General features: G+C 34.2%; 1 protein-coding gene across 1 annotated transcript in view; it reads right to left on the reverse strand.

Moving 5' to 3' along the window:
• The window catches only part of LOC118193585 (uncharacterized), a 56720-nt gene that overhangs the window by 15577 nt on the left and 21317 nt on the right, over window positions 1-19826 (reverse strand). Inside the window, exons 6-7 of the mRNA XM_085823018.1 lie at window positions 18571-18685; window positions 6644-6760 (exon numbers count right to left, since the gene is read on the reverse strand). Of these exons, the coding sequence (XP_085679144.1) occupies window positions 6644-6760; window positions 18571-18685 (232 nt within the window). The remainder of the gene's footprint in view (window positions 1-6643; window positions 6761-18570; window positions 18686-19826) is intronic.

The following is a 19826-nucleotide window of genomic DNA, read 5'->3' on the forward strand; positions in this document are numbered from 1 at the left end:
GCTCAAGAAGAGAAATACCAATCTCTGTAAAAATGTTGAAATCTGCATTACATGTGACTACGGGGTGCTAACACATAAAGACATCGGTCTAACTGTTTATCAAGGGGTAAAAAGACAGAAACGTTTTGTTGCTAAGTAGTCTTCCTCCAACTGTAGAAATAATAGATAGGTCCCAAAAAACTACCTGATACAATTGCTTATTACAACATAACTAAATTCAATATGGACATGATGGACCAAATGCCAAGGAAGTATACTGTCAAGTCTGTTTCATGTAGGTGGCCAATGCAGGTTTTTATAATATTTTGAACCTTGCTGCTATCAATGTCTGGGTTTTATACAAAGCCGTACCTGGAAAATCTATTGGTATACAACAATTCATTCAAGACTTAATTGAAGAACTGAGATAAAAGTTTGTTCTCTCCCGGGAAGAAGTGTATAGCAACCATTGAAAACGATGGACAAAAACAAGTTAAGCGTAAACTAGTCCAATGATACAGTTCAAAATCTGAAAATAAAACACAAGATATTTGTATAAAATCCAAAGCACCCATTTGTGGTAAATGTACAAAATTTATTACTGAATTTTGTACACAATGCATACAATAAATTAGATTTTTAAAAATCTCTAAAACTGGTATGTGACTGGTAAAATTTTTATTTTTTCTCTACAATTATGTCTTAACTCATTTAACTATTTTTCTACCAAAATTACAAAACTTGTGTTTTATTTCATTTAAAACACTGTATGTTATATTATATTTAAGAAAATAAAATTTTAAATAACACGATTTTCTAAAAATTTAGGTGGTTTCCATTAATTTATATAAAATATTTAACATAAATTCTGAGAAATATTGATTTTTACATAAAAATATAATATTTTAGTTAACCAAAATAATCACTTGTGCAAATTTTTAGGTGTTTTCTATCTAGGGTCAAATTGACCTGTACCACATTTCTAGGTATATCAAAAATCCCGCGGTTCTAGTGTTAAGGAAGACATCATAAAGAGAGGACAATCATTTCCCTTTGCTATTTGCTCTCAGTTGGGTTGGGTTGGATCATAGTCGGGATCATTCTTATTGAATAACACAAATCTCACTACCACTTATTGAGCAAATAATATTCAGTTGTGTACAAATGAATTAACTGAAAAGCTTGGTCTTTAGATTGCACTTATGAAGTCGAACGTATCTCTAGAAAAGATCAAGAATGTGATGAATTCTTTAACCCTTTAACTGTCAAGTTATTTTGATGATTTAGGTACACAAATTGTAAAATTTTTTTATTGGAAAAACCAAATGTAGCCGAAATAAACATCTCCCGATATATATTCGGGTATGACAATACGATGCACTAAAAAAAAAATTACCCCGAGAAATACTCGGGCGTGACATTTTCGAACACCAGTGCTGTGCTCGAGATAATCTCGGGCATGACAGTTAAAAGGTTAAAGCAACACACTTCTGTGATCAAAATGGTCATTATGCTGGGAAACTTCCATTTAAAGGTAGCCCTTCAAAGTTGGGTAATTATAAGGCTCTTTCTTTACACAGATTAAAACATTTAGAGCTAAATCTCTTAAGATATGATACAAACGATAATTTTTTATATAGTTATCTTTCATTTATTTTCATGAATCTGTCAATGAGCTTCAAACGAGAAGTATAAACAATTTATGAAGAGATACTTGTATTTCGGGCACAGGGAACCAGTTTTGTAGCACAGAGTTTTCAAGTTTTGTAATACAGAGTTTACATGCCATATTATGCAGTAATTAAGGAATCTAGCTCTATGAGTAAAATACGTGGGGATTTTAATGCTACTAGTAAGTCTTCATCGAGAATACCTCTTAACAACATACTGATGACAGGCAGTAGAATACAACAAGAACTGTTTCTAATTTTGATAAAATTCAGATGTTACCTTGTTGTTGTAGCTGATATCATGGAAATGTTTAGAAAAATTTTAGTTAACGAAGAGCATACAGACATTCAAAGAGTAATTTGGTGGGACAATCCACACCAGTCTAATTCAAGAATTTCAACTTAAAACTGTCGCATATAGCACTGCCTCCGCTTCCTATTTGGCTACTCGCTCTTTATACCACCTTGGCTAAGGTGAGCAGAATAACTATCCTTTGGCTGTGAAAGCTATACTTCAAAATTTTTTTGTAAATGATTATTTGGCAGGTGTTCAAAATATAGAACAATGCATAACCTTAGTAAACCAACACTTGCAAATGTTAGAATATGGAGAATTTTTTTCTATGTAAATGGTCATCAAATGACTTGTCAGAGTTATAGAATATACCCAAAGAGTTGAAAAATAATTCTGAGCCTATGAAAATTCAAGACAATAGCTCGATCAAAATTTTAGGAACTAACTGGAACCCTGGGATGATTACTTTAACTTTTTCTTGTCCAATTTTGGAGAAAAGTTTAAATACAATAATAGAGGTATCATTTCTAATTTAGTGACAATATTTAACCCTTTAGGTTGTCTTGCTTCTTGTAATAGTTATGTCAAGTAATGGTAAATATATGCGGGAACTCAATTTATCATGGGATGGGCCTGTTAGTGATGATGTTGCTATTGAAGAAATGGAAGAATTTTTGACAATTAAAAATACTAAATATACTGATATTTATGCTTTCTGTCATGCCTCTGGCTACCCTGCTGCTATACATTTGCGTTCAGTATCACAAAAGTTGGACATTAAAATATTATTCTTATCACCAAAAACGAGAGTTGCTCCTCTGAAGGTACAATCACTATCTTAATTAGAGTTATCCCCCCTCCCCGCAGTTTTGTTAGTGTATTTACTTAAATCGATGTTAGAGCATTTAGAATTTCCAATACATAATGTACTGGCTTGGACAGATTACTGTTGCACTGTTCTAGATTTCTTTAGAACCTTATTATTGGGTTCCCTTTGTTGCAAACTGTGTTACCAAAATACGGAACACAATTTCTAATGTAAAATCAAACCATATCAATGGAAAGCTGAACTCAGCTGGTATAGGTACAAGAAGAATGTACCCAGCCAAATTCTTGAATTGTAAGCACTGGTTTCTGGGACCTACTAGGTTATATTCACATGAATTCGAAACATGTCCTGACAGTAAACATCTTTCTGTTGATGTAAATTACAAAAGAGTTTGTAGAAAAGAAAGAAAGAAAACAACATTTTTAAACAAAATTTGTCTTGATCAAAATTATGTTGTAAAGTTGTTCTATGCCGTAAATTAATTTACAACTGTCAAAACCCCATCGAAAATCATTTGAGAGGTCTACTGACAACCAATGAGCTTAGATTAGCTACCAAAACAGTAATAAAAATGTCTGAGAATCTTCTTTTCCTCAAGAGCTCTTTTGTTTAGAAACAGCAAGAGAATTAAAAAGTGTGCACAGTTGAGTAATACAATTAACATTCTTCCTTGATGAAGAAAGCATCATTCGTGTAGGAGCCTTCAAAAATGCAAATATTCCTGAAAATAGCAAACATTCTATTTTGCTTCCAAAAAGACGAACACATCTCTAATTTCACTGTAATTCATAATCATTACCATGTCAATTATTTGCATGTTGATCAAGAGCTACTGATAAGCATTTTACAAATGCAATTTTCGATTCTGTTGGTGAGAAGTGTAGTACGAAAGAGAATTCACAGATGTATTCCTTATATTAGAAATCAAGGCAAGACTGCGACCCAGATAACAGGTGATTTACCCTTGACTCGAGTTCAACCTTCAAAAAGTTTTGCAATTAATGGTGTTGATTAAGCTAGTCCATATTCAATTAAGTCCCAAACTGGGAGAAGAGCTAAGACTTTCAAGTGCTATATATCCATTTTTGTATGTTTCGCAACTAATGCTGTGCACTTGGACTAAGTCAGTGACCTATTTACTTCAACGTTTTTAGAAGCTCTAAAAAGATTTACCACCCAATGTGGCAAACGATCTAAAATTTTGAGTGACTGTGTGACTAACTTCAAAGGTGCCAGAAAGGAACCAAAAGAGATTAATAAAAATGCTGCTTTCATCGAGAAAAGCAATGACGTGTGTAATTTCATTACCTCAGAAGGTATAACTTGGCTATTTAACCCTCCAACATCCCCTCACTTTGATGGCTTATGGGAATCTAATGTGAAGTCCATGAAATTTCATCTTAAAATAGTATTGGAATTCCCACTAACTTACAAGTCATTTTTAACAGTGCTTACATAAGTGGAAGCATATATGAAATCCTGTCCTCTATGAGCGATCTGAAGTGATCCAAATGACCAGTGCACTGACTCCAGGTCATTTTCTGACTGGAGCCCCTTTGCTTACCATGTCTGAATATGACTTTAGAGGTGTTAAGTCTTCCAGGCCTAAATGTTGGTCTCTAGTTCAACAAACTGTGCAACAGTTTTTTGGAAGCACTGGTGCACAGATTATTTGACAACTCTTCAACAATGTCCTAAGTGATTCGTGTGTCTCCAAATCTAAAATTTGGTGACTTAGTACTGATCAAAAACGAACAACTGCTTCCAAACCAATGGAAAATTGGAAGAATTGTCCTAATTCAACACGCAACAACAAAAGAGTTCGAGTGGCTATAGTCCATAGAGCCGCTAGAGATTTTAAAAGAACAGTGGCTGTGTCTTATTCCTAGTAATGACTAAATGTGAACAAATGACTTTACTCTTATCACTGACCTGTAATTTTTATATAGTTTTTTGTTAATGTTTATTTTCTGTACTTTAACTGTTTCGTCTTTTTTGAACCCTTAGAAGGCTTCAAGGCCAGGGACTATAAATGTGGTTTCTTTCCTTTTTTCTAAGCAAATTTTAGTGTGTATTGACAACAATAGATGGCATTACCTCTATGTGATTCATTTATGGTTGCCATGGGAACGAGTTGCTTTGTATGTACTAGTTTATTTTATTCTAGCTTGCTGCTACACTGCAAAAGTGCAACTATAAAAAACTGTGCTGTTATGAGACTGTTTTTCTTCAATATTAAAGGGCTACTGCTTTTTTTAGTCCATTATTTCATCTATTTTGCATTCTATTTCATAACTAGAAAGTAAACACTGAAAAATGCTTGCTTGAATTTATCAATGTATTACAGGCTTATTGATCTTAAGGTTTCATTAACGATACCTCTGTGTGTCAATTCCAAACTTTTACATATTTTAAATCTTGGACAAAAGGTTCTCAAGGAATTCCCAGATGGAAAGGCTGGAGATAAATAACTGCTTTATCAAGCAGCAAAAATATATTCAGAATGTGGAATTTCTACTTTATTTACAACTTATAAAATACCTACAAATATTGTTACATACCTTTAATAACTATTCCCGAAAATGAAAACCAAGCTGGAATATTTGGAATACTAGACTCTTCACCCTATTACAGACACAGTAAAGACAACCCAGTAGATGTTCTGCTGCTTTATACAAGGCAGCTAGCTCTATATGACTCACGAAATCAAAATTTCCAATTTTTTGAGAAAATTCTCTGCCTAAGATTCTTACATTAAACTGCCAACCATGAAGGCACAAAAATTAGAAAGGCTGTTTTTCAATTTGCTGGCATAAATTGAAACAAGAACCAATTTTTGACCCATCACTTATTAAAAACTTGTGACCCTTCTGAAATTCAAAGTATTGCTTTGTTAGTGAATGCTTGTTAGCCTATTTTGAAACAGAACTGTAGTAGAAAAATTTTGTTTTCCACTGATGAAATCAGTGAAAACCACTCAAGAATGTTATCCAAATAACGAAAGACTGGATTTTTACACAGATGGCTCTAAGCTTAATATAGCAAGTGTGCAACTAATGCTGGTGTTTAGCTTTCGTTTCTACCATTACCTCATGATTTTCAAAGCACAGCCTTTGACAAAAATTCAGACATCACTTTTGACTTTAAAAGCACAAAGACCTCTGGATTTCTTAAATGATGCCATTTTTTTTCAGATTGTTTTACTGTTTTACAGACCATAGCCTATCAAAGTTAACCAGCTTCAAATCCAAAAGTTCAAGAATGCCACTTAAATATTTATCTGATTCTCCTAAATGAATTGAAGAGTTCATTTCATTCATTGTGCCATACCTGCTAATGAAGTGGCAGATGATTTGGCAAAGAAAGGCACCAAAATAACATTTCGTATTTCCGATAAATATTATTTAAAAGGAGTTTATAAAATCAGTTATGCTTAAAAGTGCTTTTATTAGGGATTTTAAAAATCATATTAAAAATAAAGCCTAAAAACACTGCAATAGCTGTGTTCTGACACAAAGTTGAATATGAGCGCTCAACTTTGAAAATAATTGGAATTTTCAACAGCCCAGAGTGTCTGTCCTCTTTACAGTTCTGGCTTCATAAATAGTCATCACCTCTTTCTTTATGTTATTAAAAGATTCAAGATCGTATGAGATTCTCTTCATAATAATTTAGCTAAATTATACTTAATTGCCTAAATTTTATTTTTGACATTAAATTTTATCTGTACGTTTTCTTGCTTTTCCCCACTCTTGTATTTTATTGCCTACGGACAAGTTTTCAAAGGCTTTTGTGCACTGGAAATTGAAAAAAAATCACGAATCATGAATGCACTGGAAATAAAAAGTCTGCAAATGAATAAGCACTAACCTCTGGTTTTTAAAACTTGAATTACAAGCCTGTTATTATTATCATAAGCATATACAAATGTGAAGGAACAGTCTTCAGCATCCTTAAATGTGCAGTTTCTTTCATTTGGAAGAATATCTAGGGGGGAATAAAATAAATATTTTACAAAATTAAAACCTGTTTTCAGAAATAATTTTAATTCCTATAACTTTACCTATTGTCCTATTTTCGTTTTTAAAAACTCATTAATATAAAATGAAAATAAAATTATAGAAGTTACACACACAAAAAAAATATTAGACAATTATTCTTGCACTGCAGTATAATATAACACTATTCCCCCCCCCAAAAAAAAACTGGAGCCAAAAAATATTCTAATACTATTTAGAAATGAAAATAAAATTCAATCAAATTTAAAAATAACGTTTTGAGACAAACTGCATATTTCTTATTATCATGGAAATATTTTCTCCAAACATATCTTTAATTAAGAAAGAAAAGTGAACAAACTTCATTAGACACAAATTTTTTACTAGAGCATAAGCATTAGCAATAGTAGCACTATGGCACCATGTTTGAGTTTAACTTACCAAGTTTATTTTTAGTTTACATTTTTCCTACCGTCTCATTTTGTGATAGATTTTTCTCATTCCAGAGATTATACAGATTTGATTAGCAAGCAAATTAGTCTAAAGTTAGAGGATCAGTTTGCAGTTAAGAAGGGGGGGGGAGAAAGCATGTAGCCACAGTTTGGATTTATGCTTGGTGCCTTGCCATCCAGCTTATTATTTGGCAAACAGCTGCTACCATGCATTAATCTCAAAGCATATTTACATGATAAAATTCAGATTTGGAGAAGCTGTTAATAGTCAGTTTATGAGTTTGTAGCCTCTGTTAGAAGGTGATTAAATATTCCATTTAGAAGATTTTTAACACCGAATTTTGTGTTCACCATGAGATCTAAATAACTGGTAACTTTGTGTTTTAATACTTTTAGTTTAACACTCATAATTTGTGAGGTAAGAGAAATTTAATATAAATTAAATATTCAAGTCTGTTTGTTTCAGAGATAGTTAAAGTAGTAGTAAAACTCGCTAAGTTAGCTTCCAAGTAACACCTGAAGGATAGGAGAGGAACTTGAAAAAGAGTTAAGAATTAGATTTATCTCCACATAAGTGTTACAGTAAATTGGGAAGTTGAATCATGAATGCTTCACTTCCCAAACAATTCAGTTTACAAATTATCTGAACAAAAAGTGCCTTGGATGAACAGCATCTTGAGATCCACACTCAAGTCAGCAACGTACAATTTTTACAGGCATTTTGAAGTAACCTATGTCACATAATTAACATTCAGGGACTTCTGAAAACATCATTTTAATATTTTCTGTTTAACTTAAATGTAAAAATTCACATTACAACAGTCTTAAAGCCTGGCAGCAAATAGCCTGCAGGACCACGATTTCAGCCTGGAGGAAATTATGGCCAAATTAGATTGCATGCAAAGACTTTCAATATTTAGGGCTTTGTTATCTATGATATCACATTTCTAGGCAAAAACATGGGCTACGAAATTAACAATCAAGACATGGAAAAGTTACTTAAAAACTACAAAAATGAGTTCACTAAGAAAATTACCACAGCTTTAAGAGCAGCAAAGAAAAGTAATTGTGGAAGAAATGACTTCAGAAGAACAAGAAGAAAGAAAACTTACCCTAATCTTCAAATCTGCGAAATTTGTGCAGGATAAAATAGAAAGTTTTTCACTTAATGACATTGCTTTGATAAAGCAGTAGCTATAAGCATTTCAATGACAAAGCTATGTCTCACTTTAGAAACATTTTACACATTAAAAAGTTGAACAAAACAGAGGCCCAATGAGTCTCAGACGGAGTTGAGTGACACCTAGAGACAAATAAAAGAAGACGCCTTCTAAACGACAGTACAGTGGTACCTCGACATACGAGTTTTATTCGTTTCGTAACCTTGCTCGTATGTCAAATTGCTTGTATCTCAAAGCAATTTTAACCACTGAAATTAACTGAAATGCCATTCATCCGTTCCAACTCCCAAAACATCACCTCAGTTGTTTTTGTTAAGTGTTTTTGAATAAGAAAAATGTATTTACAAGAAGAAACATTTATTTATAAATAACAAATACATATTCTATAAAAACATAATTAAAAGAAAAAGTGAAGTGCTTAATTTTTGTTACTGGTCATCGCTTTTTTCATCACGCTTTGCTCATTTTCACCCGCAGATTGTTTAAAAAAACTGTCCAAGGAGGTTTGTTTCTTCCTCTCTTTCAGGATATTGCAGGAATGAGTTAGGCAAGTTTTGTTGAACAACTCCGATGCACGACCAGTTGCAACTTTTTCGGGGTGATTTTTATCAACGAACTCTACAACTTTCTCCCACATTCCCAAGATCTCCTTCATATTTCTTGAAGGGATAACCTCCTCCATCTCTGGCACCTCTTCAAAACTAATTTTCTTATCTACCTCCAGACCCATGGATTTTCCCAGAGAAACAATCTCCTCTACCACTGACACTTCGGGTTCCAATCCTTTGAAGGCCCTTTTAGCTACAGCCTCAGGCCACAACTTCTTCCATGTAGAGGTTAAGGTCCTTGTTGTAACACCCAGCCAGGCCTGATCAATAATTCTTAGGCATATCACGATGTTAAAGTAGTCCTTCCAGAACTCTCGAAGGGTAAGGTTTGTGCTCTCTGTCACCTCAAAGCAGCGCCGAAAAATGTGCTTGGTGTACAACTTCTTAAAATTAGAAATCACATACCGATCCATGGGCTGCAGGATAGGAGTGGTGTTGGGTGGTAGGTAGAGAACCTTTATAAACTTGAACTCTTCGAGATTTGGTGGGTTAGCAGAGGCATTGTCGAGGACGAGAAGGGCTTGCATGGGTAGGTTGTTTTCCTGTAGATGTTTTTTAACAGAAGGGCCAAACACCAGGTTTATCCACTTCACAAAGAATTTCCTGGTGACCCATGCCTTCGGATTTGCCCTCCACACAACTGGCAGTTTTTCTTTTAAAATCTTATGTGACTTAAAGGCTATGGGATTTTCTGAATGATATACTAGCAGAGGCTTGATTTTGCAGTCGCCACTCGCATTGGAGCAAAGTGCTAGAGTTAATCTATCCTTCATGGGTTTTTGACCTGGCATCGTCTTCTCCTCTGCCATTATGTAAGTCCTATTCGGCATCCTTTTCCAGGAAAGCCCTGTCTCGTCACAGTTGAAGACTTGCTGGGGGATGTATCCTTTGGCTTCTATCAGTTCAGAAAACGTTTTGATGTAAACCTCAGCTGCCTTCACTTCCGAACTTGCTGCCTCATCATGCCTGACAATGGCGTGAATGCCGGTCCTTTTGCGAAAGTTGTCAAACCAGCTCCAACTGAGTCTTCTGATTCCTTGTTTGTGGAAGTGTGTGGGATCTGCTTCAGCAAATCACCGTAAATCGCTCGTGCCTTCTCACATATGATGCTTTGTGTCAAGGTTCCTTCTTGAAACTGCTTCTCTGTCACCCACACCATCAGTAGTTTCTCCATCTTTTCATGGAGAGAGGTCCGGAGCTTAGAAATTATTGTAACGCCCTTAGCTTGCATTATACCCTTTACCAACTCCTTCTGTTTAAGCACAGTACATATCATTGATGTGCTACGCCCGCACATCCTTGTCAAGTCAATTACTCGCACACCTTGCTCATGTTTTTCTATGATCTCATGCTTTAATTCAATAGACATCATCTCTTCTTCGGACCCATGGTTATAAAAATAAATGTGATAATGTTTTGTAAATGTACAAAAAGCAAAATATGCAAACCCAACTTATCAAAAATGTTTCGAAAACGAGGGAAACAAGCACACAGACTGATGTTTAGTCTGTGGTGGGAGAAACTGTTAAGGGGTGTTGGAACCACAAAATCTTCAAAAAATTGTGATTTCAGATTTTTGCATTTTTAAATTCTCTACACTTTTATCTTTCTAAAAATACCATTCTTTAATCTCTATGAAAATTAAAACTGTAAAAAAATCTAGTTTTAATTTGTCATCTACTGCTTTGATCAATGAGGATTTTTACATAAAAACGCGTTTTTCTCCAAACATGATTTTTTTATACTCGATGTACCTTTTCTCAGGAACTGCAGCTTGCAGGTATCTAAACCTTTTATGGCTTATTTATTAGGTTCCCTAATATTTACTGAAATGAGCTTTTTGTAATAAACTTAGAAAAAAAAAATTTTTAATTTTTTTGTGTGAGAAAAGTGCTAAATTTTACTATGCCTAACAAAATATTCTGTAATTTACTCTAAAATTATAAATGTTTCTAAAGCTCATTTCAGTATAATTAGGTATACTTTAATTACAGAAAAAATTTCAAGCTTGTATCTACAGCAGATTTTGAGAAAAGGTACATCGAAAATGGCCAATTTAACATTTTCGGTATAGGGGTTTCTGATACCCCTCAAGACGCTGCACATGACACCAATATGTGTGCACATGTTGTGGTCTTGTGCAGCGGTGTAGCATGCGATTCTTCGTATTTCAAATCTTGCTCTCATCTCAAAGCAAAATATCGCTTGCTCGGTGGCTCATATCTCAAAACACTCGTATATCGAGGTACCACTGTAAGTTATTTTATGTTTGTATAGACCCTAGGAACACTGAGATATACAATCTGAAATATCTAATGTACTAGCACATTAAAGTTGAAAGATATCATATTCGGCATGGGTCGACACAATGCTTTCAATGCCAAAGATACCATCACGTGCAGGCAGCGTGTCACCATCTGCCACGCTGTTGTAAATGTGTAAGCCCCCATGAAAGCAAGGATTGCCCAGAACCCAAAGATTCTGAGCCGAAATGCTGTAACTGTCTCAGGAATCATAACAGCAATCGGAGGGGTTGTCTCGGGAAGCAGAAACCCAACGCCCTTAAGTTTGAAGAAAGGGTAATTATCAATAAATCCTATGACCAGGCTGTAAAATCTAATATTTTTGCTGGGAAAATTCAGAAAGCTGTAGTGGACGCTCAGCAGGTCATGAAGAACATTGCTGATCTTATAGCACTTCTACACAATACTACTACCATGGCTGAAAAGCAAAATACAGTGAGGCCCGAAACTGAGATAAATTATGGTTTGTAGGTCCTTAGTAAAAATGAGCCCCATAACAATCATGACATGGAATGTGCAGAACATTACCACCGAAATTAGCAAACAGCAGGACTTTCTCACACACTACAACACTGACACTGCACTAATCACTGAGACACACACTATGCCAGTGCCCTCCCTGATCTCAGTTACCGCTGTGATAGAATCAGATATAGAGATGGAGGCACCTTAATCTATGTCAAACGGAGTCTGGACTCCTGCTTCTATGTTTCTGACAAAACTCATGGATTTGAAGAAGTAAGAGTAGTCATACAGATCCCTATTTTGGAAATATGATTGTATGTGCCCTACACAACACTCCAGATCTCAGGCTGCAAGATCAACACTTACAGAATTTAATAAATAACCCCTTTCCCACTACAATCGGAGGTGATCTTAATGCTAAGCTTGTTAGCTAAGGGGTGTCGCAAAACAAATAAAAATGGTGAAATCCTTTAAAACTTCCTGTTGAATTACCCATTCTATATTTACCCTCCAGAAGATATTACTTTTTGGCCTACTTCCCCAAGACAATATCCAGACAAGCTGGATCTTTTCCTCACGTCTGATAACTTGCCGATCACTATGGAGGTAATCAACGATCTTTCTTCAGATCACATGCCAGTACTGGCACACATTAGCATACCAGCACATTAGCACGCATTAGCATACCAGAAACCAACACCACATAAAAATTTATTGATTCGGACCAATTCAGATCTGAAATTAACAATAACCTCCCCGACACAGGACAACTTAAAATGACACATAATATCGACCAGGCCATCACAAACATCACTATTAGCATTGATAAAGCATTACAAAATTCTACTACAGAAATTATTAATAAAAAACATCACTTCAAACTTCCGCAAGAAATTACATTAATTACCCAATCATGAAATAGACTCTGCAAGATCTTCGTCCACTTACATGACCCAGCAAAAACTTTGGAATAACAAAATTGAAAAACTAAATACAAAAGACTGAGAATTTTGAAAAAAGTCGAAAAAACAAGCAACAAATCTCTACAGGACGACACTGAATTCAAATTCAGCCTTTGCCACTCACTTCGCCAAGTGGTTCACTCCAAGTGAGACTCCTTCAGACCAAAATTTCATTTATCACATTAACATGTTTGTCAATAATTGGATTACCCAGCCCAGTGTCAAAATTCTCCCTGTTTTTACCTCTCCCATGAAGTCACCTCCATTATAGTAAATTTCATAATAGAAAAGCACCTGGTAAGGAAAAAATCTCTAATTAAATGATTAAATATCTGCTTGGCAATTTCATTAACAAACTCTGTACCTGTGCTATCTCCCAGCAGAGTGGAAACAAGCAGTTGTCATCTTAATTCACAAACCCAGGAAAGATGATACAAGAAAGGATGGGTTTCGCCCAATCAGCTTGCTTCCTGCACTAGGAAAGATCCTAGAGAGGATTATCTACAGAAGACTACAATCAGACCTAAATGCACTTCCAAACCAGCAGTTTGGATTCCATAAAGGGCTGTCTACCACGATGCAGCTTGTCAGAATCGTTGAATTTATAAGTGCAGCTATTCATAAGCACTGGACAACTTCTTTCCTTATGTTGGACGTGGCAAATGCCTTTGACCGCATCTGGCATAATGGACTTATCTACAAGTTTGCTTCCTTCGATCTCCCCAAGGAAACAATTCTGATTCTTCACTCCCTTCTAAGTGATTGATCCTTCTGTGTCAGGCAGGGCGATATTTATTTTGAAAACATATTAATTAAAGCCGGCATGCCCCAGGAAGCATCCTCTGGCCTATCCTCTATCTTATACATGTTAAGGATTTCCCTATGATTGAAAATCCAAAGTGCATCACCGCCTGCTACACAGATGATATCGCCATTCTTTTTAGTTCACTTAATCCTCAAACAGAATACAAAACAACACAAACAAGGAATGGTGTCGCAAATGGAAGACGTCCATTAATGCCATAAAATCCAAATTATTACTCATAGGACGGCACAGAAGAAAAAACATTGATGGGGATTTGACCCTTTTTAATGAAACAGTATCTAAAGTCAGACAGGCTACATACTTGGGAGTTCATTTTAATGGTTCTCTTACATGGGGACTTCACATTTCCATGGCCATCGGGAAAGCTATAGGGGTTCCTAGAAAGCTCCAAAACTTTCTTCATGCCTCCTCACCACTGGATCTTGCTCACAAGAAGCGCATTTATACATCAATATCAAGACCCATCCTTGCATATGGCTCCCCTGCATGAAGCTCTGTTCCCACCTCTGGATTAAATAAGTTGCAGGTTTTCCAAAACAACTACTTACGAAAAATCATGGGAGCTCCTCTGGTTCATTTGCAATGAACAGCTACACAGAGACCTTAAACTCCAAAGTCTGGCATCATTCATCAATAAATTAAACAATAACTTTTTCAACAAACCCATCACCAATGCAGAGGTAAATTATTCAGACAATTTTAAGTTATGAGCTCCTAGAAATAGACATCAATTTAAGGCCCTATGCAACCCAATTTTATTGGAATCCCCCGTAAAAATTTTAAATTTCTTCCATCCAAAATCAAGCAGCATTTCGGGGTCAGTACTCGGGTAGGTGACCACCCACATGACTGACGCCTGCGAATCAGTACACTTTCCTATGTTTCTCTCATCTAACTACTGATTGGCTTCCTATAAAGCAACACATTTTAACTACACATACATAATTTGCCTTTCCGTTCATGGCATTTTCATTTACACAGGCCTGGACCACATCTACACAATCTTCCTACAGTTCCTTATCAAGGTATTCCTGTGAAGCACTGTATGTTATGTCTTCCTTAACCGGGGTTATTTGAGGTGCCTGAAATAGCAGGATATAATTCCTGCTGGAACAGGCATATCAGAAGTATCAAAGTATCAAAATTTTCCAATTTAAATGGAATTTGTGAAGAAATATATTGAGATCATATAACATAAGTGCTCAGTTGTGATGATAATGCCACAATCATCTGATGAAACAAAACAACAAACTGATGAAGTCTAGCATTAGGAATGGAAACAAATAAATAAGCAGAGATTCATCTGGATTAACATATATTGAAATACAAAATCATTACAGGCACAGTAAATGTTACATGATAAGCATGGTAAAGTAAACAAGTGACAACAATTGAAAACGTTGCCAAAAAACAAGAAGTAAAAAATCGTGTTGCCACACATGTTGCAAAATACAAATAGGAAATATAATCACAAATTAAGAAATATAATCACAAATTAAAAGTTATTTGCAACACAAACAAATGGCGAAATCTGTAGTAACTTTAAATTCAGAAAATATTACTATCCATAAAGAAGAAAGTGACGAAGAATTCAAATGACAAAGAAAGGATTTTGAATGACAGTTTAGTAGGAATTCTTGACATCGCAATTACAGGACTTAAACAAGGGAGGTTTAAACTTGAACTAAGCAAGATGTCAAGCAGCCTTACTCTGTCCTAAGAGCCCTCAGGCCTTTTGTGAAGTCTGTCTATAAAATTAAAGATAAAATATTAGCACAAAAAACAAAACAGCTTAAGTAGCTTACAATGAAAGAAATGGTTAATAAATAAATTAATAAAGAAAATAAATATTGAGGTTATTTCCTGTACCTTTTTTTGGTAAATTTTGATTTCTTTAAAGTCATAAACATTTGATTATTTCAAACAACTATTTCATATTTTTTAATTTTGAAATTTCTACAGGCTATTTTACTAAACTAATGATCTAATATCTGGAAATTTCTGAAATCGCCAAAGTCCCGACAATTCTGAATCTTGAACTTTGCATTGTATCACCAAGTATAATTCCCCTCCTTTTTGTAAGTATAAAATGTTTCCAAGTATTATTTACAAATTCTATTTTCAGATTATTTTAACGATTGTGTACATGAAAGAAGAAATTTATTTATTTAAATAAACGAATGCAATTTTTTTAATCCACATGCATTTTTTTAAATTATGTAATTTTGTTTCATGCACAAAAGTTCTGCAACATGCAATTTAAGTGGTTGATGTGGCATTCTTTGATGATTTTTATTTTGCTACTTTGTACCAACTGTTTGTACACCAACTGTTCAATCTCTCATGAATGTGCACCATTTTTTGGATTCACAAAATTGTATTAATGGTTAATTTTAAAATGTTAAAATCCACCAACTTCTAAAAATGATACAAATATTTGTTACTGGAATTATGTATAATTATTATTGATTCTTTGGCAGCTACATATAAAAATCATGTAACGTATCTCATGTAACATATGAAAATAATCCATAATACAGGCTGAAAGTGGATTGATTCATCAGATATGAAAAAAGGACATAAAATGGATGAATTAACATACTGAGAGAAGGTAATTTGTTGTACTATGAAATCACTCTGTAGGACTAAATCCCAATATAGTTATATATATATATATATGGGGACAATGAAGAGAAGGTTTCATGCATCGCTGGGTGAGGTCTGAAGTAATAGCATGAAGCTGAAATGGTGCAAAAGGTGACTAGTAGATCAGTATCTGCAGTTGTCATTGCTACACTGTGGATGCATATTAAACTGCATGGAATGCAATTCCAGAGATACTATCCAATATTTTTATCAGCCAGTACCATGCTATATACAGTTTGCTATGGCACACAAAGGACTAATTTGATATGTTCTTTCCCTGGCATAAAGATTTGTTGTTGCAATCCTTTTTGCCTTATATCACATGTCATCACCCTTTTAGATACCTATGTTATAATAGTTATAATATATGTTCTTATTAATGCTGCAGTTTTATTGGACAGTAGTACAATGCTGTTGGAATGAGATGGCTCCTGACCTAATGCAACCTAAGATGTGCCAAACAGGATTAATGCCGTTCCCCGCCATTGTTCAATCGACAATGTTGCGACCCCACAGAGCAAGGGCAGACAAGGCAGTGGTATGGTCCCTGCCGAGCCTTACTCTGTCCTGAGAGTTCTCAGGCCTTCTGTGAAGTCTGTATTATACCCCCCTGGTTGAAGACTGCCTAAATACATATCCTAATCAGTACTTCCCAGGCGTTCACCTAAGTCAACCTCCAGGGGGTACGGACAGTAGGACAGTACAAAGTTCGAAATCCTGACGTCCATTATCTGGAATGATCTAAAATTTGGAGCTAGAAGCCATCAACAACGTTTTTCTCTTAGGCTTTATGCATGCGCATTTGATTTCCCCCTCCGCGCATAATAAAACATCTGGACAGTGCTGATTCTTCACTTCGACACTAAATAAAATACCTTGTTTTTGAAAAAAAAAAAATAAAAAATTAGCATAAATTTGTACGATCATTAATTTGGCTCTGTTGCTGCTTTTTGGCACACATCTCAAACCAAAACATTCCACATAGATACATCGTTGATCTGATGTCAACCTGGCAAATCATTATTTATTATACTTTCCTTTCATCACTGCATGTTTATCAAAACATGACAACTTAAGTAATGACTCATGTAGCGATGACTAAACAATGTTTTTATGTTAGTAATTAAATAATATGGTATAAGGAGTATGGTAACCTTCTATGTTGAAATTACACTTGGCAATGATTACAGATTTAAGTCATAGATGATTACAGATTGCAGAATTTAGGACCCATAGAGACTGCATCAGGTGGTAAGCATCAGGTATATCTAGCGAAGGCCCTCAATAAGGCTTAAGTATATGTGGGAATTTTATTCAGAACTCTAATAAGCCTTAAGCATGTGATAAGAAGCAAGAAATAGACATAAGTGTAGTAAATAACTAATACAATTCAGGCTTAATTGTCTCAGTGCGCGATAGAAGCAATATAAAATTTAACGGAACAACTTGTAGTTAGTCGCCAAGCTCATGATGCATAGCTAAATATGTATAGTGAAGGATAGCTAAATTTGATGATAATAGCCACTAATTTTAAAGGTTTTCGAATATCGCAAAACAAAGGTGAAATTTTCCAATTAACAGATTTTGTAAAGAAATGTGGAGAAGTGGTAATAAATGAAGATGATATAAAAGAAGTTTTTCATTGTGATGACAATGCTTCTCAATCATCAATTAATTAATGAATGGCAAAATCTGTTGTATGGTTCTAAATCCAGAAAATACCGCTACCGATAGTGAAGAAAGTGACAGAGAAGTTACTGAAAACGAAAAAATTTCAATTGACAATTAGTCGGAATTCTTGAAACAGTAGTTACGGGACTTCAAGAATGTAATTGAACAAGAGATTATGTCTGTCTACAGAATTAAAGAGAAAGTATTAGCACAAAAAACAAAGCAACCTAAACAACTTAAATTAAAAGAAATGTTTAATAAGGTAAACAAATAAATATTAAGCTTTTTTTGTGTGTGTAAATTTTGATACACTTTAGATCATAAATACTTCTTCATTTCATAAATCACGATTTCATATTTTTAATTTTATGATTTCTACATGCCAGCTTACTAGATTTAAACCGATGATCTAATATTCGGAAAAATCTCAAATCCAGAATCGCCGAAATTCTGATGAGTCCGGATTTCGAACTTTGCACTGTATATAATAAATTGTTTCCATAGGATTTGAATGAATTTCTGTTCTTGAACTCTTGCCACTGACTTCATCCCCTCCTCAGCAGTAATTTACACCCTACTAATAAAAAGGTACAAAGCTTAGAAAAAAATTTTTAGACCTAATATTTAACTACTGTGATTTATGAGAAAAAAATTATTAAAAAAAAAAAAAGGCAAGACATCTTACCTCCAAGATTACCTACAATTTCCAGATTTAATTGACAGTTCCCACATTCTTTTGAAATTTCAAATGCTTGACACTGAACACAATAGCGTAATTCAGAACACCTAGCTTCACATGTCTGGGAAAAACAAAAAAATTTTATTTTCATGAAATGAAACATACATACCTTGTAAAATCTTGAAAGAGTAAATTATATAATTTACAAATCTGATACAAGTTACATTATAATATAATATTAGATATCATTTATAATATAAATCTTTTACTATATTTAGATGATTAAATTACAGTAAATTCTCAATACAGAGGGTCTCAATTCAGACTGTTTATTAAAAGAAGTTCAAGAGAAGGGGGAACAATTAAGAAAGGCAAGGAAATTATATTTTTAGGTACTCTTCCATTTTTGGCGGCACAAATCTCGCTAAGAAGAATCTACTAGCGACAATACACAGTATATACATAAAAAAATGTTGACAAATGTTAATTCTAAGAAATTTTTATTTTAAAGGTATAAACATTTTAATGTCATTTAAAATTTTGTAAAAAAGCTAATAAATAAAGCCAATAAATTTGTGAAAAGACATTAATTTAAGAATTTACTATGCTTTCATGGTACAACATACTGATTCGCCGGTTCATTCACGTGACCCCAAGTGATCTCATCTCATGCTACAAAAATCTAATTCTTTTAGTAATTATCTACATTAATTTCAAGTTAAATCTTAATTTGGAATACAAGTTTAAATGCAAGAACTATTTCAATTCGTATGAATAAATTACTTACTCAGAAATTATGTAAAACCGCAGTGCTTTACTTCGCTAGTGCATTCTCATTAGAATTGATGAATTTAACCCTTGACTTTGCCTTCTCTATATTTTTGCCATCAGGCGAATGGTGTGATTGCATTCTAATTGACTTAATTACCATCAGCAAATGTCCTCAGGGCATAAAATTGAACTATCTGGTAAACATTCTATGTAATTATATGCCAATATTGAAAGAAACAATAAGAATTGGCTGCGACTTGTTTTGAAAATGAGGTAAAAGGTTACCAGTGAGTATATTTCGTTTGGTTTCAGTTGTACCATACCGGCGACTTTATCGCCTGTGCGGGCAAAATGGAAAAATACCTATTTTTATTACTAAATATAGCTACAAGTGTAAAAAACATTATTTTATTATTCATGCCATTATTTATATTATTAATACAACATTTATAATAAAAATATTTTTTATGTACAAGACATTTTATGATAAT

Source organism: Stegodyphus dumicola, chromosome 8 (assembly GCF_044657685.1).
Source record: "Stegodyphus dumicola isolate Sdum_Otavi_A_Nest chromosome 8, ASM4465768v1".
Taxonomy (NCBI): Eukaryota; Metazoa; Arthropoda; class Arachnida; order Araneae; family Eresidae; genus Stegodyphus; species Stegodyphus dumicola.